This window comes from Eschrichtius robustus, chromosome 12 (assembly GCF_028021215.1).
Source record: "Eschrichtius robustus isolate mEscRob2 chromosome 12, mEscRob2.pri, whole genome shotgun sequence".
Classification (NCBI taxonomy): domain Eukaryota; kingdom Metazoa; phylum Chordata; class Mammalia; order Artiodactyla; family Eschrichtiidae; genus Eschrichtius; species Eschrichtius robustus.
Window position 1 is genome coordinate 98,609,626 of NC_090835.1, and position 23,628 is coordinate 98,633,253.

The 23,628-nt window shown below is 46.8% G+C and overlaps 1 protein-coding gene across 1 annotated transcript in view; it reads right to left on the reverse strand.

Moving 5' to 3' along the window:
• The window catches only part of PHACTR1 (phosphatase and actin regulator 1), a 531,606-nt gene that overhangs the window by 57,356 nt on the left and 450,622 nt on the right, over positions 1–23,628 (reverse strand). The window contains exons 5-7 of the mRNA XM_068557521.1: positions 23,393–23,560; positions 21,074–21,280; positions 5,458–5,779 (exon numbers count right to left, since the gene is read on the reverse strand). Of these exons, the coding sequence (XP_068413622.1) occupies positions 5,458–5,779; positions 21,074–21,280; positions 23,393–23,560 (697 nt within the window). The remainder of the gene's footprint in view (positions 1–5,457; positions 5,780–21,073; positions 21,281–23,392; positions 23,561–23,628) is intronic.

Below are 23,628 nucleotides of genomic sequence, written 5' to 3' on the forward strand. Positions count from 1 at the left end.
CACTTGCAGCCCCCAGAACTGTGAGACAGTAAATTCCTGCTGTTTAAGCCCCACAGTCTGTGGTACTTTGCTATGGCGACCCTAGCGAATGAATATAGTCCTGATCAGATTCTCGTTAAACCTCACCTCTTTGACTGTCATGTTCAGGACAGACTGAGGGGGCAGGAGTGGAAGCAGCAGACCAGGTAGGAGGGACCCAGCAAACCAGGTGAGGGACCATGGGGGCTAAGACCACGGGGCGGCAGGAGCAGGTGGGAGGTTGCCCAGCCTAGACAGATTCTCAAGGCAGACCTCTTAGGACCTGCTGACCCATCAGCCACAGGGTTCGAGAGAAAGAAAGGTGTCAGGGGTGACCCCGAGACTTCCGGCACGAGCCACTGCAAGCATGAAGTCGCCTATCATTGAGAAGGGAAAGACTTGTCTAAAGTGCATTCCCTTAAGACTCTTCCTAGAATTCTTTCAGGGTCCACATGTGTACACACCCCACCTTCATTTTACTCAGATGGAAACCAGGGCACACAGAACTGATCAACTGAATTAAGATGGGAAAGAAAAGTAGTGTCTGATCAGGATTTTCAGTCTGAATTCCAGGATGGATGCCACCTAGACCACAGAGCTGACTGCAGACATTAAAAATAAACACTGGGGCTTCCCTGGTGGCGCAGTGGTTGAGAGTCTGCCTGCCAATGCAGAGGACACGGGTTCGAGCCCTGGTCTCGGAAGATCCCACATGCCGCGGAGCAACTGGGCCCGTGAGCCACAGCTACTGAGCCTGCGCGTCTGGAGCCTGTGCTCCGCAACAAGAGAGGCCGCGATAGTGAGAGGCCCGCGCACCGCAACGAAGAGTGGACCCCGCTCGCCGCAACTAGAGAAAGCCCTCGCACAGAAACGAAGACCCAACACAGCCAAAAAAATAAATAAATAAATAAATAATAATAATTAAAGGTGCTAATAATTAAAAAAACAAAAAAAAATTGAATAATATATTTTTTTTCAAGTTTTAATCATTTAATTGACTAATGCCTTTGAACGGGACACATTCAGAGCTTTTTCATGTGCTCACTCAGGCTTCAGGGCAGAGGGAATGGATTGTACAGACATATCAAAGACGTAAAAATATATTTCTCTGATAGTTTAATGGAAACTAAAAATCAGAGGCCTCTGTTCTCTCCACTTGTAGCAAGTCAAGCTCATTTACCCCGGAGGACGAAGAAGGGTTGCCTCTTACACATCCTCCTTTCTTCTTTGGACCCTGTCTCCACCCAGTAGGGCAGCAAGCTCAGAAGATTCTGAGGATAAGGAGCTCGCAGAACACTTGGCAGGGAGGGGAGGGAAAGAGACACAGAAGTCGGGCTCCCTCCCACCTCCAGCAGTGCCAGGGTTGTTGCCAGGGCCTGGATTCCTAGAGGCTTTGACCTGCTCCTGGCTCCCAAGGGCCAGATTAGGAGCTCTGAGCAGAGCCATGCTTACTGACTGTCCTCTTTCCCCAACTTACTGGGCAGGTACATTACATGTCCCAGCATCATCTCTCCGTCACCAAACGGGCAAGGGAAGAACACTGGTTTGCAGCAGCAGGGGAGAGGGCTCTCATACCACACCCCCATGCTTCCCAGCTCTTCTTCTGGGATGGGCTCAATCTCTCTCCTTGGTGGAGAAAAAGCAGCTAAGAGTGAGGGTTCTCACCAGGCTCAAGCCCGAGTCGCTGTTGAAGAAAGAGGACCAGGACAGAAGGGGTGGCCCTGAGAGGCAACCACGCTGCTGTGGAAGGAGGCCCTAGGGCCACCCCTGTGGAGTCACCTCCAAAAAAGATGTGACTCATCAGTGAAGAGAAAATAAATGAAGATGATCTAATTCCAGGAAACCGACATGAAATTTCCAACAAGATTGGATCAAATCTGTTTGCAATATGCCTTTTAGGGGAACTGAAGGTCAATTCTGTGTGCTGAAGAATTCTGCTTAACATTCACTATCATTTATTGGACACCTAACTGTATGCCATGTAATAAGACGACTGATGTAGATTGTCACTTGTTCCTCACAAACAACCCTGACGAGGTTGGTGGTGTTATTACTATCCCTGTTTTAAAGAATGAGGAATCACAGGCAAAAAAGAAGTGGTATCTCTGAGACTGAAACCCTGGCAATTAGATTCTGGAGCCCATGTACTCAGCCACGATGCAGGGGCTGCCTCCAGATTGGCCATGCTGCCTAGTGACTTTGATAAACACGGAAGCTGGTCTCTAGTTCCCTCCTTCCCCCCAAACCTGGCGAGCCAGCACTGTTAACTAACGAATGTGATTTTTCAATGTCATTAAGTAGGTTCAGGTTAGGTTAACAGTTAAGAACTTCTTCATACAAGTCAAAACAGATTTAGAGTAATCTTGGGAGAGCACGAACAAGATGGTAAAGGATCTAAAAACCGTCTCAGCAGACGATTCCATGAACTTGGGATTATCAGCCTGAAAGAGAGAAGCCACTAGATAAAGGGAACAGTAACTATTTTTAAAGATTTGAAAGCCTCTCACAGGAAAGGAAGATTAGAAATAAGACTGGGACAAGGGATTACAGTAAGTAACACTTTTCACTTAACATAAGAAAGAACTTCATAGTAATCAGACCTTCTGGACAGTGGGGCAGGCTATCTTGGAACCTAGGGAGGGTCCCATTCCCACAGAGACCAGAGGACAAATCGTCAGAAAGGCTACAACAGGCAGCAGGCTGGCTGCCTCGATGGTCTTAAAGGTCCCTTTCAATTACAAGATGACTATTTATTCAAATTTATAGTCCAAAGTCAGGCATTCATGCTGTTAAATTCATCATTCGATTTTTGCATTACCTACAACGTTTCACCGGGATGAGACCATAGGTTTGGACTAACACCCTGTAGGGTACGAACGTTCTATGAGATCCCAGGTTCTTTGCGGGCAGAATGCCTATGCATTCAGTAATGTTCCTTTCTTCTTGCAGTGCTTTTTGGGGTCACTGGAAATTGTCAGGAGAAAAAAGAAATCATCCTTTCTGGATGAAACTTGGTCAGAACAAGAGTGAAATCATGTTGACAGGTAGGAGGGAGAATTTCCAGGTAGTAAAAAGAAAGGTGACATCACTGGAGACAGTGGCAGTTGCTGCACTAAACTGAAAGGTGGCCCATGACCCTGTTCTGCTCCCAGATCCTTCCAGGACTCCTGGAAGACAACGTGGATCCTCAGAAACATTCTCAGTCTTTGTTTGGCAAGAAGACCTCGCTTTCTCTGTAGGGCTCTCTTGATGATGTAGGCATTAATTCCCTGTGTCCTGGCTGGCCCACCAGAACAACGCTATGCCTTGGCCTAGGGTTGGTGGGGAGGGAGACAGGAGGTAAGGAGGGTCTGGGGGTGACACAAAGCACAGGAGATTGCCGTGGCTCAGCTGCCAAGACCATGCTGCCCTTCTTCCAATCTCCTCCACCTGTAATATCCCAATATCTCCTTTCCTTCCCCATTTGCTCTCTTTGATTAATTTTAATAAAGAACCTGATCCAGTGTAGGTCCAACAGACCTATTCACTGGTCTACACTCGACTGAAATATTCTATAAATACACACGGAAATTACTGAACTGAGGAATATCACGTAACTTATTGGTTAGTACTTTCAATGGAAACTTTAAATGGCATGTTTTAGGTGCAAATGTATTTAGCAATGCCCTACTAATATGCTCTCATGAGTATCTTTTTCAGATGCTTATTACCTCCGGAAGAGATACAAAAATGTACTGGGGGTTACAGGAGAAGTTAAGGGCAGTAAATTACATTCACTGCTAGCTGTCTTTAGGAAAGCAGTTGTGCTATATATAGTCAAAAGAGTTCTGGATTTGCAGGAGGACAATCCAGGCTCAAAGGCTCGGCCCCTTGACTTACTCCCTAGGACAATGCTTGTCAAAATGTCTATGGGGAGGGACCAGTTTTGTTGGTCGGTTGGTTGATTTACATATTTTAATTTTTAATCCATCACAAACTGATGCTTTCAAAAATATAATAAAAATGCATGACAAATAAAACCCCTTTTTATCATAAGACACAAAATTATCCTGTCAAATTGCTATGAAGGTATCTAAAAGCTTGCTCTCAATTTCTGTACAATTTCTGCAGATGGGCACCAAGTTTGAGTAGCTGGCATTGGGGAACTCAGCCTTCCTTAGTTTCTTTGCTGACTTAAGTCTCCCTGGGTGGTGTGACGATTAAGATAATAACAAAGGTATGTATTAATAATAGACTAAAAAGTGCCATCCAAATTTTAAATTATGACTGTCCTCATTAACAATAACAGTAGTTGAAAATGATGGCAATGGCCAAATACATTTTTTTTTTTTCAGTGAAGGGAGATATTAACGTGAACCTATCAAGTCAGAATTCTTAGTGATAACAACTTCTCTTGGAGTCATTAATTTTCCAAACACAGAATACTTGGCTGACACAGAGGGAGGGAAAAGCCACTGAGAGTCAGGAAACTACAACAGAGAGCTCTCGGCTGTGTCCATCTCGCCCCTGGCTCTCTGCCTGGTGATTGGCTGCGTGCTTTCCAGGCTGCAGTTTTCATATCTGGTCTGCAGGACCCAGTTAACTAGACTGGGTTGGAATCACATTGGGAAATCTCAGCCACCTCTTGGGCACAAGCGAGGTGGTATTTGAACGCACGCGCGCACGCACACACACACACACACACACTCACACAGGCAAGCGATTCAGAACCAGCACGAGAGATCTCCCTGGCTGGTGGGGAGGCCTGCCCTTGGAATCCCCTTGGCAGTTCTCCCTGCAATGCTACTGGAGGGAGATTCTGATGAAAGAGGGGACTTCACCAGTTGTTGGTAAATATCTGAGGCTCAAACTCGTACAATCAGACTATGTCTGCCGCTTCCTCCATCGGCAAGAACGAGGGCGTACCTCTCCACCTTTCCCTCTGTTTTCCCACCACCGCCCTGCCAGCTCTCATCTCTTCTTATTCTACATTCACATTGTTTTTTACATCATAAAAGTAATATACACAAAGTAAAAAATTAAGCAGTACAGAAAGATACAAAATATAAAAATAAAAGATTTTCTCCCCATCTCCCTGCCCTAGGGGTTACCACATGATGATGTGCACCTGCTTCCAAAACACGTTAAGGTCTACAGAAGCACAATATGTACTATCTATCTATCCACCCACCCACTCACGCATACTCATATGTATACATATGCACTACTTTTTCTTTTTGATAAACGTGACTGTTCTATAGTTTGGCAACTGGCAACGGTTTTTTCTTCCATACTCTCCTTGACATTCAGATTCTGGTCTGATTTTACCTTCACCGCCCCTTCCCGACCCCCACCCCGCCAAGTGGGTGTGAGCCCTCGCTTGCGCTGGCCTTCCCACTCCTTGGTCGCGGTCGGATCGCCGAGCCCTCCTCTCCTGCCCTCGCCCCTTCCCTGCATTACCTTTCCAGCCTCTGCATGGTCATGGCCAGTGTTTTGTTCAGTTCATCTATCATCCTGCAGCCCGAGGGGTGCATGGGGAGGGAGCCGGTGGCGGCAGGGAGGTGCTGGCTGAGGCTGCCGTACTGCAGCTGGTGCTGGATCTGGGAGGGCAGGACGGTGTGGTGGTGCTGGGCCCCGCCCTGCTGGCCGCTCTTCTGGGCCGCGTAGGACGCCAGGGAGAGGTCTGGCCCCCCCATGGGCATACAGATCATGACTTTCTTTGGAGGTAGCGGAGGCGACAGCTTCACTGGCAGACAAGGCAATTTCACAGGGGCGCCAGGATCTGCGGCAGAAGGAGGGCGAGAGGCAGATGTAAGTTTGGGGGCATCAGAAAAAACCTAGCACACCACAGGTGCCCACCCGGGGACCGTGGTCCTGGAGGCGGGCCCCTGAGATGAAATGCTTCACCCGAAGAACCGGCAGGTGAGCGCTACTCAACAGGCACCCGCCAGCTCTCACCTCCTGCTCGAAGCACGCTGCCCCCAAGGGCCCTCAGGGACCCAGGTGCCGGGGGCGTGTGTCACGCAGCTGCCAGGCTTGAAGCTCGCCAGTAGGAAGGGGGAATGCGCTCTTCTGCTCATGGAAACCCAAGCACCTTCAAAGAGACCTTTTCTAGGACATGCGCGACGCCGACAATTGTGCCACCGTCACGTGGAAATACCCTCTCGGCTGGCGCTTTCTAACAGGCACAGGATTAGAAGCCAGCCCTGGGCTCAAGTCCACTAAGAGTGTCTTCCTCCAGAGGTGACTTTAATGCCACCAACCTTAACTCCCTCATGTGGGGATGCTCGTCCCACCTGAGAGGGTGCTTTACAAGATTCGTGGTCACAGAGGGGGCTCAGATGCCCCGGGCCGGGCCTCGGCACGAGCATGCTGGCTGGGCCGGCCACTCACGTGGCATCCACGGTGGGCTCTTCCAACTGTAGGGCGGCTCCGACAGGCACTCCGGGGGCCTGATGGCACCTGCACCCACCCCGCCCCTTGGTTCCGTGACGGTGGCACTGAAACTTCCCGGAGACGCTCCAAATTAAGGGGGGCTCCAGGTCAGACAGACCAGCCCTCAGGGTGTCTTTGGGATGACCTTGTAGTGCCCTGTCTGGACTTCATATTCTTAAAAGTCACCTAGCCCTGGGGACTGCGGGTCCATGGCTGAGTCCTGTGGGCTGTAGGCCACCCGGGAGAAGCCGGGCCAGAAGGGCAGCGGCAGGCGGGGCGTGTGTGTGACCTCACACCCGCTGTCCATGACGGGAGCACTGCAGGCTCCTGCCTCTTGGTCTCTGAGGTCTTCGATTTTTCTCCAGCTATCTGCCTGAGTGTGGCCTTCTCCAGTTTGACAGCCTCAGTCCTGCCAAAATGACATTCTTTTGGCACAAACCTGATCCTGTTGCACTTCAGTTTAAAACCTACCAATGGCCTGGAAATAAAGCCCAACTTCCTGACACATCATCAAGGCCTCTTTGTGTCCCCACTTTATCTCTATAGAGTCTGTGCTGGTTCCCCCAGCTAGAAATAACCTTGCGTGTTGCACCTGAAAAGCTCCTTTTCTCCTGTGACACGTCCTGCTTTCCTCCTGTGGGTTTTACTTCCTTGCTGACCCACGCTCAGTCTCGCTCTTCAGCTAAGTCCCTGGCTGGCCTTTGTCCCTCACGTGCTCAGACGGGCTGCTGTGTCTCCACTGGTGGCCTCGAGGCTCCTCACCTCCACAGATTTCCTCTCCTGTTTCACAGAGAAGCCCAGGGAGGGCGCTCCAGGCCCCTCCTTCTCTTTGGATCAGCCGTCTTTTCTCCCCATCACCCCAGGTAACCACCCTCACTCCTGAACTGCTGGGTTCCCCAAACCACCTGATGTTTCAAACCCCAGAGCCTTGGTTACGTGCCCTCAGTTCTCTGGTTTGTCTTCTGGGTCAATCCCTACTCTCCCTTCAAGATTCAGCTCAAACGTTACCTCCACTGAGAACCTTCCTGATGGGTTACATCACTCCCCCTATTCTGCAGCCATTGGACCCACTGTGGGCATGTGGTAGGTCAGTGCCAACAACCATGGTGATGATGATGGTGACAGTGATAGATACTGCCCACCCTGCCACCACGAGCCAGACAGTGTTCTAAGTGCTTTTCTTTTCTTATCTCACCAGCTTAATCCCCTCAACAAGCCAGTGATGTACACACTACGATCTTCTCACTTTTTACAGATGATAGCCCCGGACTCTGAAGACACTGTACCGTTCTTCCTGTTTACGCGGCTATCTCCTCCCACACAGAGCAAGGACCGTGAATAATTTGTCATTAGTCTCAGCATCTTGTACAGTGCCCAGCTCACCTAGCAAGAGGCTCAACATGTTGACAGAATGAGCCGAAGCTGTGATGCTCTGCTATGGGATAAATCCACATGTTGTTCAGAAACAGAAACTCTTAGGAGGGAGCATAAAATTGATGGAAATTTTAGGATCAGGCGGTTGTGGGTATGTGGACACTAAACTGCTGATTCTACAGTTGAGATACAGAAAAGCCTAATAATTCCAGGGGGCTGAGAAGGCTGCTCCCCTAACAACAAAGTGCGAACCAGTCATAACCAAAGGCTCCCTCCCCGACTGCTCATCCTGTTCCTTAGGAGCCTCCAAGCACAGGACACAAGGTAACCGTGTTTAGGACCAAAGCAGGCAGTGCTAATTCCAAAGTGGCTGAGACGCAGAAGCTCAGCACCCCTGTGTGGGTGCTGTTACTGAAGGGTACACTCCTGTGGCTCTTGGAAGCCATAGCGCAGACCCAGCAAGTACAATGTGTCCTGAAGCGTTAGGGTTTTCATCCAGGGACCCGTAACCCACGACTCCTTCATTTGTGGGTCTGGCTGTCTAAGGCAGTAGGGACTCATTTGCTTGGGCAGAAGAAAGCAGAGCCAGGAGGGCAGCATGGAATTGTCTGCCTAAGAAGGGTCAGTGATACACTGATGGATTCCACCCATCTTGCTAAGCTATAACTTTCTGCACACACAGTATTTCTTGCCACTACTTCCACAGCAAAACTCACTTGGCTTCATCACCAGAAAAATGGACCAAGTGGCTGCCAGGAATTCTAACAAAACAGGCAAGGAAGACATGACCAACAGGATCAATTTAGTGGAGGTGGTTCCTTTCATTGTTCTAAGAAAGACATGCCAGGGCTCATGGAGAACCCCTTTTTCTCCTTTCCTACCTGCATCTGTCTTCTGGTTGTTTCACTGCACATGGTCACCCATTAAATAGGGGTAGAGAAGGAAAGTGAATCATGTCAAATAATTTTTGGCTCAGTGGATTTGGTACAAACAGAGGAAATGAAGAAGAAGGTTAAAGTCAAGTGAAACTCTACTTTCAGTGAATTAGCTCTGCAGCCCCCATCTTTCTACAACATGTGGATAACTGAGGAGAACCTGGGCAGCTCAGATTGGCAGTACCTTGGCAAGACCTATTTTTATATTCTTATGACATCTTAATACCAAGTCGTTCCTCATAACAGATCTGGAAGCAGGATTCGGAACCAGCCGCATGTGATCTGCTATTCTGCGTTTCTGGCTCTTTATCTGTCTATCCCTCTCAAACTTCTGTGCTCTCTGCCCCTCTGACCACTACACCGGCCTGGGACCTCAGCTCTCCTTTGATTGTGCTGACAACTGGGTCCCAGCCCTTTAATCCATCCCCATCCTGTACCAAACGTCTCCCTACAACACAGGTCATGCTTGAAGTCTCCCAACGGCTCCTTGCTCCAGCGAACACTGCAAGTACAAGGGCAACACTCCGGGCCAACCCTGTCCCACTCCACCAGGTGTCTCTCACTCTGGTCCGTCCTGTTAGGCCAGTTTCCACACAGGGTTTCCCAGTAACCATGTTCATCCCTCTTCCCGGCCTTATCTGCTACTCCCTGATGATCAGAATCGCACTCACCCTTCAAAGCAAAACTGAAGACCATATTCCCCATCAACTTCAGCAGGAGAGGCAAATTCCTGGGCCCCACTTTCAAAGATTCAGATTCAGTAGGTTTACCATGAGGCCCAGGGATCTGCTTTGTAAATAAGCCTCCAGATCACTCTGACCTAGGTGGACACCACACTTTAAGAAAGTGCCACAAGTTATTATAGGATGGAGAAGCACAACATCATTACCAAAATTTGTCCTGCTAGAAACAGAAGATAGACTATAAAATCACATTCATTTAGCTCTGTTAGCATCAGCAAATTGCTTAATCTGTTTGACGTTCAGTCTTCCAATCTGTGAAATGGCGATGAATGAATAGATCACGGGATTCATGTGAAAATTAAATAAGATAAAGTACGTACACCGGGCTGCACAGTGCCTGACACTTGGTTCCTCAATAAACAGTAACTATAATTCTCGTTGCTATCATTTTCATCATTACTGAACTGCTTCCTCAGGAAGCCCATCCGTCCTCCCCAAGGTTGGTTTAGGAGCTCACCACCGAGCTCTCACGGCCCCCGATTTCCATTTACCACAGCATTTCATAGACAGTGGATTTAATCCATTTCACTTCTCTTGACTTGTTGCTAATGTTTATTTGCAGTAGGTGGACCTGATGTGTTAATTAAGTCATACTGGGTGCAGCTGTTTCCTCACCTGTTCACCAGCAGGGCCTAGTGCACAGTAGACGTTCCATAAACGTTTGCTGGTTTTCCTTCTCATCGTGCCTTTAGAGCAGCGGGAAAAGGTAGAACTTAGGGACCAGTTTCTCCTACACAAAGGGTCTGCTAGTCAAAGAAAGTGTGGTCCATGGACTAAAAGCTGTGACAGAACCTCTTGGGAGGAAATGCAGAGTCTCAGGGCCCAGCCCAGACCTTCCGACTCAGACTCTGCATCATGACAAGGTCCCCAGGGGACTCAGTACACAATCAAGTCGAGAACCATCCTCTAAGAGCCACCACTTTGTGAAGAGGCTGCTCCCTCCATCGGCAAAATGACAAGTGCCCAGGGCCTCCTGGAGGAGAGGCAGCCTGGTGCTTTGCTCTCTGAGGGCTGCGCGGGGCCGGCTAGAGGCTTCTGCTGCAGGCTGAGGGTTCCATGGCCTGGAGAAGTCACCACGAGCTTAGAACTCAGCAGAGTTGGAGTTTAATCTCAGCTCTAAGACCAAGAAGCCCTGTAGCTCCGCCTAAGACATTTATCCTCCCTGAGCTTCAGTTTTCCCATCTCTAGAAAGGGAGCACTGCCCACCTTATAGGTCTGTTATGAGAAGTGAACAGATTAACGTCTACACACCTCCATGTAAGGGGATAAGTGGGCTGAAATACAGCCTGAGGTCTGGCTTTGAGCCACCCAAGAAGAAGGGGCAGCTTTGTGTAATTCATTTCGCCAAACGGCACCTTTTTATAATTTTATAAAATCCCCAAACAAGTTAGCAGAGGGCCTGAGTGTAAAATACCCCCAGTAGGTGGTGGTGGGATGAACTGGGAGATTGGGATTGACATGTATACACTGATGTGTATAAAATGGATGACTAATATGAACCTGCTGTATAAAAAAATAAATAAAATAAAATTCAAAAATTCAAAAAAAAAAAAAAACCCAGTAGAGTTCTTGATATGTAACAGGAGTTCAACAAATGTAGTCTTAATTCATTCTGAAATAATAATATGATGATATATTCTGGGCTTCTCCCACAGGTCACTGTGAGGGTCTGACAAGATAATGTGGACATGCTTTGTAAATTGCAAAATGCGACATACATCTGCAGCGTTACAAATAGGACTCTTGCTATCCCTGTGAGAGTCTACCTCACCTGATGCTTCCCAGCCTGGGAGGGAGAGATAGAAGCCGAGAAATCAACAGAGTGTGTGGTAGGTCCATTGTACGTAAGTGGGTGAAAAAACCTGGTGAAAGTGAATCAAGTAGCAGAGCAAAGAGGCTTCCGAGGGACCATCCTAGAAGTCTTCCATGATTGCAACACGGCACTGCGGAAAGGGAAAAAGGCAAGGTTGTCCAGGTTTCAGCGTGCCGTTCCGATGCACACAGTCCTGCATCAGTACTGAGAGCTGGTGGAGAAGGATGCAGAACCAGGAGTCAGAAAACCTGGATTCTCTGGGATTAATTAGCTAAGACATTTATCTAAGCTTCTTGGGACCCAGGTACTTTTACCTCTAAAAATCCAGGGATTAAAAATGCCTTCTTTACCTTGGTAGCACCTCCCTGAATACAATATTTTGCCTCTCTCTGATGCACGACATCTGCCTCTCTCTGATGCACGACATTTACGGATTATGGTAGGACACACACTACCTCAGTCATTTATAGTGACTGCTCCTGCTGGGGCACACACAAAGCTCTCTGCTTGCTGACTTAGAAATGGATGAGTCTTCGGCAGCCAGACTGACCGAGATGCAGTATATTCATAAAACTGTCTCTGCTGATGGAGTGGAAAGAGCAAAAACAACCAGTTCCAGAGAACAAGAAAAATAAACCCAAACTACGTCACAGAGCCAGAAAACCCAAGGGGGCTATATTTCCAAACCTGACACACCTCTGGCTTATGACTTCACACAAGAAAGTGAAAACCCCCGACTACTTTTGTAGTTGAGACTGGTAGCAGAGGACTGTAGTCTACACACTGAATGAGTCTGGGCTAAATGAATACACCCCAGCCTCTCTCCTCACTTTTTAAGTTAACAACAGCTGGAGAAGCTGGAGAAGCAGTTATAACTTTATAATAGACGATTCAGATACACTTGCCAATGATAGTAGCACTTAACGTCTTAATGAACAAAAGTGTTGTAAGAATTTCTCAGTCATTTGTCACCTGGTTCTAGTGGGTTAGAATCTCTGGTCTCCTTTCATAGATACAGGCATCCATCCAAGGACACGAAGAGTCTGTAAGAAGTGTACTTAGAACTTAAATAAGAGTCCAGTACCACGAAACCACAGAATCAGATTCCCCTGGCTATAAGAAAGGTGCTTATAGGAGCCCCACCAATCACTTTGGGCCATCCTGGGGATTTTAAGGTAGTCTGGCCTTTTTTTTTTTTGGCCAGATGCCTGGAAAGGCAAAAATGTGTTGACTGAGCCCTCGTGGTGAAAGGGCTAGAAGAGTATCAAGTGATTTGTATTCAATGCCCTCAGCCTGGCTTGCTCTCCTAAGCCAGCCCAGCACACAGAAACCTCAGCAAACACCTGACGTTGTGGGGATTGTGTCCTGAGACCTTCCAGAATCCTAACACGAGGGCCATGATCACATACGCATCGCCAGCACCTGACTGTTTCAGAGCCACTTTCCACAAAGATACATTTTTGTTTTTAAATGGACCCTTCCCAAGGCCACCTGGGGAGATGACAGCAAGTAGGGAAGTGAGTGCCTCCCTGAGATGGTGACACGGGGCAGTGGAGGGGTGGCTCACCAGCTAACGGGGTCACTTGGGCATGTCAGCTCTGCCACAACTACATTCGATTTTGTAAAAGTCAAACTACACCTTATTCCTTGTCGGGAAACTGCTCTCAAAGAGTCAAAAGTGCAGATGTCCCTATAATCACAAGAACAAACACCTGTTCATAAGATCAGTATTTTGTTAGAAACTGTAAGTCATGGATAAAAACACATTCTATCGTTTATTTTTGCAGCAATGCAGACTAGTGCTGGTGCTCCCAGGGAGACCAGGCAAGGAGACGGCCAGGCAGTGGATAACTGGGTGGTTGAACCCGAGCCTTCCACGAGACAGGCGTAAAGGCAGGCGAGAAGGTCCAGAATGGGCAACGGAAAGGAGCCCGGATTGGACGGTGCCCACCAGGGAGGGCTGCTATCTTGAGCATCCAGGCAAAAGCTGAGAGCGAGTCAAATCGAAATCACAAAGTCATGGAGGCAAACATACACATGCTCGCCTGGTCTCAGCACACGGGAACCAGGGGGTCTATCTGTGAAGTTTTAAGCAGTAAATTTAGATCACATACAATGAAATACTACTTAGAGCATATCCCGATTAAGAGGTAGTACATTCATGGTGAAGGTATCAAGAAGTTCAAGCTAGATCCATAAATCTTTTTTTTTGAAGTCTTAATTTATTTTTTATTTATTTTTGGCTGCATTGAGTCTTCATTGTGGTGAGCAGGGGCTACTCTTCCTTGCAGTGCATGGGCTTCTCATTGTGGTGGCTTCTCTTGTTGAGAAGCACGGGATCTAGGCACGCGGGCTTCAGTAGTTGCAGCACTCGGGCTCAGTAGTTGCAGCATGTGGGCCCTAGAGAGGATTCTTTTTTTTCTTTTTTTAAAATGTTTTATGTTATTCTATTTTATTTTTTTGGCTGCGTCGGGTCTTCGTTGCAGTGCACGGGCTTCTCTCTAGTTGTGGTGTGCAGATTTTTCTCTTTTCTAGTTGTGGTGCGTGGGCTCCAGAGCATGTGGGCTCTCTAGTTGTGGCGCATGGGCTTCTCTCTAGTTGTGGCATGCAGGCTTTTCTCTTCTCTAGTTGTGGTGCATGGGCTCCAGAGCACGTGGGCTCTGTAGTTGTGGCACGTGGGCTCCAGAGCACCTGGGCTCTGTAGTTTGTGGCACACAGGCTCTAGTTGAGGCGCACAAGCTCAGTAGTTGTGGTGCATGGGCTTAGTTGCCCCACGGCATGTGGGATCTTAGTTCCCTGACCACGAATCGAACCCGCGTCCCCTGCACTGGAAGGTGGATTCTTCACCACTGGACCACCAGGGAAGTCCCTAGAGTGGATTCTTAACCACTGCACCACCAGGGAAGTCCCTAGATCCATAAATCTTATAAAGGCAAATGAGGACAGCTACAGTTCATCTCTAACCCTACATCCATCTGATGCACGACATTTATTCACTGTCAGAGGACACACTCAGATTTCTTGCATTTATACTGATGGTGGTAGCTGGTCTAACCATCTGCAGGGTATCCCCATATCCCCATGAAATTCCGAGTGTACTCCCTGACACCTAAGGCTGGACCACAAGTTTGCCCGATGGATGACTGTCATGTTCTAACTGCTGTCCTTACGGGAAGTTGCTTTTCTACCTAGGTTATCATGTTTCCTTCAGACATCACAGAACCCATGAGAATCAGATTTCATTTTCAGCAGCACTCAGAGCCGGAGAACAATGTGCGCAGCTTCTCCTAAAGAAGCAAGTGTCCTGCTATGAACCCATGGGCAAATGATCATCCAGCTCCTGCTTCAATGCCTCTCATGGCCTCCTGTCCTGCTGCTGAACAGCACTAGCTAAGGACACAGCAGGGAACAAGGCAGACTAAATCCCCACCCCTGGGGGAACGTACCCCTGGGACACTGAAACAATGTCCAAGAGGAAGAGCCAAGGGCAGCCGCTTGGTGCCCTCTGCAATTTCAGGTTGACGCTGGGCAGCCCCAGTTACATTCATCCATCCAGTTGTAAATCCATCCAACAGCAGTAGCATGCATCTTATCCAAACATCAAGGAGACAGGCTTGGCTGAAATCAAGCAAATGCTGCTAAAAGTCCACAAAAGATGCCCTCTTCCTCCTCCAAAGTTAAATCCCTCGTTGTGGCTTTCAAGGTTCTCCACAGTTACCCTCAACCCACTGCTGGCCTGACCTTTCTTGACTTCCCTACAGGAATCCCACATCCCTGCCAAGCTGCGCTGTTTGCTATGTCTTGAACATGCTATGCCTTGCATGCATGTGCCTCTGTGAACCCTGCTTCCCATTTCCTGGAAAGCTCCTCACCCATCCCTACTAATTTTGCTTATCTTTATGGCTTGTCTTAAACATACATTCTCCTCCATGATGCTTTTCCTGATTCCCCCCAAAGGATTTGATCTCTTACTATTTGAATTTCTTTAGAACCATGTTTATACATCTTCACATTAAACATTTTCTGTAGCTTACAACCATCTACAACTCTGATAAAAAAACACTTTTTGTAAATTATATCAGGGCTGGAAGAGGACTTTGTTCATAGTGCAAAAAATACAGAAAATATAAGTGCCATTCAGCCTTACAAAGGAAGGAAATCCTGTCACATCCCACAACATGCATGAACCTTAAGGACATTACGCTAAGTGAAAAAAGCCAGTCACAAAAAGACAAATACTGTATGATTCCATTTATATGAGGTACCCAGAGTAGTCAAATTCATAGAAACGAGGAGTAAAATGGAGGTTCCCAGGGGCTAAGGGGAGATGAAGGAGAAAGGGGTGTTTTTAATAGGCAGAATTTCAACTTTGCAAGATGAAAGAGTTCTGGAAATCTGTTGCACAATGTGATTATACATGACATTACGGACTGTACATTTAAAAATGGTTAAGGTGGTAAATTTTATATTATGTGTTTTCACCACAAAAAGAAAAGTGCCAAGTGAATTAAATCTCCAACCTAACAGCGCTCCAAAAAAAGAAAGGTATTTTGTTGCAATCTTTGCCTTGATCATAGATGTCAGAGCAGAAAGCACCCTTTTAAACATGTTTTAATCCATAGATAGTCCTTAGACGCACTAAGAAAAGCATTTCTGCATTTTGAGAAAAGAAAATCAAGTCCGGAATACTATGGAGAAATGGGTATAAAGAGTAAATTCAGGCAATTTCCCATCCCTTCAAAATATCAGTAATCAAGAGACTGTGAACCTTAAACCTCTTTATGAGGCCTCTGGGTTACGATTCATTTTTTCCGTTTAAAAGCACAGATGAGGTCCAGGGTCTCAATGGTGTAATTATCAGTTTTCTTGCACTTTCTGAGTAGAACACCGGGAGGGAAGGCAAGGACAGAGACAAAAGTAGTTAGGTGATTTTGGAGGGTTGGAGAGGAAGCTGAAAGAGGAGAACAAGCAGGGTGGGGTGGGATATACTGGGAAGAAATGGGGACAGAGAAATCTAATGAAATTACAGATCAGAATGTGGGTGTAGAACAGCCCACTGTAGATACTGTCCTTAAAACTAGAGAGACAGCTCTAAATAGAAATACTGGTTTTACCTTGACAAGCTCTGCATAGAGGATTCTCATTAGACACGTGCTGGGGCTGAAAAAATACCACAGGGCATGGCCGCTGTCTGGCAGGGAAATTTGCAGTTGCAAATACTTCGTAACATTGAAACTAGCAATCAACCAGTTCTGATAATACAGTAAGCTTCCCTGTATTTCAGGTTCTAAAGACAGTGCAACTATACCCTGGGCCCGTCCACATTAGCAGAAGGACTTGTTTTTAAGGATCAGCAAGAGTTCCCTTTCTTTGCTGAGCTGTCGGTTTCTAGCTGTGGTCAAGTGCTTCCCATGTGATCTGCCCCGTTCTTGACTCTTAGACTGTCTCTTTCTAGCATGTTCTTTGAAACTCTTTATAATCGAGTGCCTTAAGAACATTACTTATTTTCGAAAGACTGGACAATTTTTTTGTCTTTGAGTTATACAAACAAAGCAGATTTTCTAATTTCTTAAACAGATTAAAAACCAAAGAGAAAATAAAAAAGCAAACCAAAACAAAAAATAAATAAACAAAACCCAACGAAAACTAATGATTCCGTTGTTACGAATTTTAAGAATAGGTATCTTAGTAGAGATGGTATAAACTAATGGTGAAGAGGAGGGCTCTGGGGTAAAACAAAATGGGTAGAGTCTGTCTCTGGACTTACTAGCTACGTCACCATGACTGAGTAATTTTAACTTCTCTGAATTTCATTTTCCTCCTCTATGAAAAGGAAAGAATAAAGAAAATAGTATCTACCTCATAGGACTGAATGGTACATTGTAAATTTCTCCAAAAATGGCAGCTGCCATTACTACCCAAGTGTGACTGTCAGACTGTGAAGCTCAGCTATCACATAAGCTGATCATCCTTCATTCCAATGGCACTTGTGGGGTATCTAATCACAGGTACCTTATGCAGAAGGACTGGATTATTCATGCAATGTTTAACATTTGACTCCTGGAGCCAGGATGGCTGGAGAGGTGACTGATGGAGACTTAGAAAAGTAGGAGACAGTATTTTTTGCTTCCGCTACCCTTTTCCTCTGGGGTCAGCCATTATTCCAAGAAGGATGCGTTTTGAGAATCATTATCTCAGATCATATGCATTATGCAACCAGCTCTGCTGGGCAGTGTCCTTCCAGAATGGAAGGGAAGCTGACACCCAACAACTCCTGACCCTGTGATACAGGCCGCTGTGCATACTGATGTTGGAGATAAGAAGGATGAAGACGACAGCAAGAGAAGAGGAGTTTGGGAGAGCAAGAGGGCTTCCCTCTATCCGGCTAAAGAACAGAGAAAACGCACAAGGCAAATAGTCTCCAAGTTAACTATGATTTTCCTGATCAAATGGAAGCAAATGCCAAAGCAGAGATATTTCTGCCTATCTTTCCCTGATCGTGCACCCAGATGTAGCCTCAGCCCAGGCTCACACTTCCTCCAGTATCTACTGGACCAGTAACCACTGTCCTTCTTTACCAGCCATGCTCAGTGCCTTTCAAGTTGTTGTCTGTTTCCTTTCAAAAATGTCAATAGAACGACGGACACTGAGAACATGCTAAAACTCTCAAGTCTCAACTTAAGAGTTCTAGAATTCTCAGTTTATTAATTCCTGCTCACATGGCCCAGGTGCCTCTACTGAGTAAGAGAACAGGGTTAATGGGGCTGCCTCATGGTGATGCAGATTCATTATGACTGATTGTTGACTTACAAAAATTGAGCAAGTCTAATGGAGCTTAAACCCAAAAGGGAAGCACCAGACTCGCAGTCACGCACCCCTGTACCTGTCTTGCCTTCGTCATATTTAAGAGGCTACCAGGTAGAATATGGTAAGGATCATCAGCTTGTATGTATTTTTATCCATTTGACCCAAGCTCTATGGAGGTGAGATGTACACATAATAGATAAAATCCACTCTCTTGGGGAAAGAACCACGGAAGCTGGAGAGCCTGGGCTAATAGAGCAAGAGAGGCCTGCGGACATCAGGCCACCCAAGTTCTGGGCTCATGGCTGAAGTTGACATGTGCGTCTATTAATTGGGTAACTAGATAAATTAGATTTAACTTAATGTTAGTTTAAAAAACTGCTGTCAATTCTTCTTTTAAAATGTCTTATCTACTGGTCCATTCCCTCTCTTCCCACTGCCATCAGTCAGATGCTTTGAGCTTCTATTTCAACAACTGGAGTGGCCTCTTAAAGTGTCTCCCTGCCTCAAATTGTTCGATTTAATTCAACTAGTGATTCTGGAGAACGAGACACAGGGCTGGCCTCGGCAGCTTCTCTGTTGGACCTTCAACCTTCCCCTCTTCCTGTTCATTCTACACAGTGACCCAGGAGTATACCTTAAAGTCTAGTTTTCATCATACCACCCATTCCCCAGCTCAAAAATCTCTGAAGGCTCTCCAGTGCCACGGGAATAAAATCTAAATCCTCACATGCCCTACCTGGTGAACGCTCTCTCTCAATACACCCCAAGACAGACCCTCCACCCCAGCTCAGCCTCCCTGTCACCGGCCCGAAGCATGGCCACCTCTGAGCCTTTGTGCAGGTCTTCTTTTCTGGAATGTTCTTTCCTCAGTCTCTATAAAAGTCCTTCATGCTTTAAGGGTGGGCTCAAGTTTCAGGCTCTCCTAGAACCCTTCTATGAGACTGTGCTGAACTGCAAGTATTACACCCAACAGTAGTTATTCTGGCGCTCTATTTTTGGATATTTAAAATATATATTCATATCCGTATATATATATATCATATACATATACATTGAACCCTCATGTATTTGTACCCACTTTGATACCTAGCACAGTATTCTGCCTAGAGTTAGGTGTGCTGAATAAATATGTACTATATGCAGGAGTTTGTTTTTCAACATTTAATCTTTCTCAACGGAAATCTGGCATCTAAGTCTTAAAAGGTACCTAGCCCTTAAAACGTACATAATTTATTTCTAGAATTAGAATTAGCAATTCTCATACCACGAATAAGTGAGGAAAAACCCAGAGATGCTTATAAAAATACACGCATACTGTTGAGATGTTGCATTTTTTACAATAAGGAAGATGGAAACCTCTTAAGGGGTCCATCATGCAAATCGGGATCCCCACCACGTAGCTAACAAAATCACGTTGTGGAATGTCTACTAACGTGAGAACCAGTTCATAAGTCATCACTGAGAGCAAAAAGCAGGTGATAAAAGAAAATGTACAGTAGTATTTGATAATTACATAAATGATAGATGGGCAGTGGTTATGTCTTAGAGGGAGGCTTACAAGGGCTTTTTTTTCCTTTGTGGTTTTCTAAGCATTTAAATTTGGGGGCACTAAAGTGTTATTAATGTGTTGAACGGTTCCTTTAGAAGGAAATTTGCTCTTTTGAACCACAAACCCTGACTTGGATGGATGTGTACATTGATAGAGGAGCTTGACACAAACTTATATTTGAATTGTAACCTAATAAAACTCAGTGCCACGTGAGAGACATTCTGCCACCGTGGAAACAACATTCATTGAACTAGGAGTTGGGAAACACAGGGTCTAATTGTGGCTCTACTGCAGAATTCCTGCCAGCCCTGGAAAAGTCACTTATTTTCTTGAACCTCAGGTTTTTAATGATAGAACAGGTGAATATTCTTTCATCCCCATCCCATCTTACCAAAGTGTATAGAGATCAATTAGAGACTATTTATAAAAATAGTAAACATATTGTAAAAAAAGGCAGTCGATCAGTATCAGGTGGGATTATTATCAAGGTTGGAGAAACACCCCTCTGAAATCTTGAATCTCTGATTACACCGCAACCTTACATCACAAAGTCACACCCGATTTGTGTGCTAATGTGCAGTGAAGTGCAATTTCACTAAATGCTCAATTTAAGAACTGTGGGTGCATTTGTTAAATAACACTTGAATAATGAAAATATAAAATCATTTCAGGTTATTACAAGATACTGAATATAGTCCCCTGTGCTATACAGTAAATCCTCGTTGTGTATCTATTTTATATATAGTAGTTTGTGTCTGTTAATCCCAATTATAATCTGAAAGAACTATATAACTGAGTCACTTTGCTGTATATCTGAAACTAACACATTATTGTAAATCAACTATACTTCAATTTTTAAAAAGTTATTTTAGGACAACATTCCTCAGCTTGCTCTTCTCTAAAAGTATTTCCCACAATACTCTGCAAATTACTGTCTTTCCTTTTTTATTTTTTTTTCCCAAAGAGAACAGCACAGACATAAATTTTAATAGAAGAAATACACTGGGCTTCAGATCAATTATTTAAAGGCAAAAAATTTAAAGCTTTGGCAAACTCATTATGAAGGGAACAGACGCTACTCTTTATCTCTGCAAAGATTTTGATGGTGAATCTAATTCACCTACATGGGCAAGTAATCTTTACTTAGCCACATAAATGCCAATGTACACGTTTACAAATGCATGCGACTGCAGCCTCTTAGCCTATGACCGGCAGGTGTATATCGCATGCTTCTGGACACGAACACACAAACCCAGGTCACAACGGCATGTACCAAGACACACACAGAAACCCCCAAATGTCCCACAGAGCGACCTTACCAAAGAGGTGCATCGGGCCCCAGAGAAAAAGAAAAAGCACGAGAAATGATCCCTTGAAGGGAAGGCACGGCTGCGGGTCCCCAGAAGACATCTTGACTCACCTGTTAAGTGGTTGGCAATCCTGGTAGTGGGTTTGGGAGGCAGGGCAGGGGGTTGCTTGAGGAGAGAGAGCTGCTTCACTGGGGTCTCCTCATGGTCTCCAGGGAAAGCAGCAGGTTTTTTGGGGGGCAGGAGCAGGACGGGTTTGGCTGAAGGATCTTGGGACAGGAGGACTCCAGACTCACTGGCAGAGGGACTCTCTTCAGACACTGAGGGGACAACCACATGACACACAGCGACATTACACAAACGCAGTGCAGGTGCGGCCGGCGGAAGCCGGGGGGCACACAGGACAGGGTTAGTGACACAGCAGAGCACCGATTGTTCCAGGCTGTCACAGTCGCGTGGGGTGTTCAAGAGAGGACGCCAGAAATCCAATAAAGCCATGGTGAGGGTGGGGGAAGTAGTGGGGAGGGAGAGACAGAAAACGGAGAGAGCTGGAAAGAGCAAGAGGGAGAAGAAGGAAGAGGACGCTTCCTCAAACCATCCAAAGCTTCATCCCTTCAACCTTGGTGTTCATAATGCAAATTCTACGGGTGCGCCAAAATGGGACTCACGGGACCACAGCGACAATCAACAGATGGCAGGTGTAGTGGATCAAGGACCAGGAGCCCCCTCTGAACCAAACCAGCACCAAATGCCGGCATCTTCCTTTGGGCCTGTTTGCCCTTTGCTGGGAAGGAAGAGCGGATGCATTCCGGGGTCTTGTTTTTGCCTGCTGGGTGTCCTTGTGTCCCTGCTCCCCGGGTCTGAGGACAGCCTAGAGGCTGACGCTGGGCAGGTGATCCCCACATGCGTGGGGCAGCGGCTGCTCCTCCAGGTTTGGGGCCATCCGAGCTGGGCAGCAGCATCCAGGGGGTGCTCTGCAGTCTTAGGGGCACCTTCCTGCCCCTGCCAGCTCCGATACACCTGGGTAAGGCGAAGAATGCCCCAAATCAACACCCTTTTCATTTTCCGCCTTCCTTTCTCCTGCACTCGCCAGAAGCATGGTTTTCTGCTTTTGATTCTGCCCATTTCTCATTGCTCTGCCCCGGGCCTGCCTCTTCCTCTCCCCCATGGCGGGGCGGGCGGAGGGGGGGCGGGGACCAGGACCGGCTCCAGCTAAGAGCTGTCACGGGTGGTAGCACAGGCTCTCCTACCATGCCGGCAACCCGGCCAGTGACAGAATGAGACTCTACAGTTTCCCTGGGATGACAGATCTCACTACAGCAATCACATCCATCTGATCCCAATGTCACAAGGAAGGCTGGGAAGAAGGCTCAATTTACTGCTTTAGTTGGAACAATCTCCCCAGCCTCGGGAGGGGGAGGGAAATGCAACTCAGATGCATATCTCCCCCTCCCCATCACTGCTACAGGAAGAAAGCCTCCCCCGCCCTCTTCCTTCTCCCTACTCTGGGTAGCAGTGTTTCCAGCAGTCAAAGCCCTGTACACAAACCTCAGGAGAACTAGGTTCTCCCCTGTCTCAAGGGACACTATTATCATCAGTGCTGGACACACCGATGGAGCAGTGACTCCCTGGGTCCCAAAGTGAAGCATGGCGCTGACTCTGAAACACCATCCCGCTCGCCTCCCGTCTGAGTTCCGTGACGCAGACTTTGCACATGGTGTGGGGGAAGGCCCTGGCCTCTCTACCCAGACTCCAGATATTCCCAGAGGCCCCATCCTCCAGGCTTGTCTCCTGACAGCAAGGACCTCTCCTTACTGGCTGTCGGGAGGGTGCCATCTTCTGGCTAATGAGGACCATTCTGCAAACCTTGTGAGGGAGTGAGTATCGGCCACTCAGAGGGCTTTGGACCAAAGAGGGCATGACAGATGGCATCAGAATTACCTGTCAGCAGGATACCGGTAAATTGTAGACAATTAACACATTAATTGATTTTATATAGTAAATTGGTACAATTTACTAAATCGATATAACTATTAACTGGTATATTGGGATTAGGATTCAAAGGCATACCAGGGCCTTATGACCAGGTGGACTTAGACAGGTACCCTACAGAAGCACAGGACTCTTTAGCTTTATCTTAACAGAAATGAGGGTTAGAAAACAAACATTTTAAATCATCAGTATTACAAAACAAGACATATCTTCTTTAAAGAGATTAAGATTATAAAAACGTTTTTAAAGACTGTAGAAAAATAAATGGACACATCCTCCGTATTTTTACACTCAGCATGTACTAACTGGTCACTTTCATCCCCATTTCCAGGAGATCCGTATGTTCAGGGTGGTTCAAAATAGAAGCCGAAGTCCAGCCAGGCTGAAGGCCCCTAACACCGCATGCTGGGGACCAGTTCCACATCTACCAGGGGCATTACCTGTCCCATCCATGATGTCGGAAGGTTGGAGCACCTCGTATGAGCAGGGATCCCTGGGCATCGGGACTGGCTCCATCTCGGACAGGGCAGGCAGAGATAGCTGGCTGGAGCTCAGGGACTGCCCGTTTTCCAGGGAGTCATCTTCATTCGATATGGAGAGCTCCCCGTCTGTCAGAGCGAGGAGATCGCAGAGTTAGACCACGCCTGCCTTCCAGGCAATGGTGACATTTACAGCC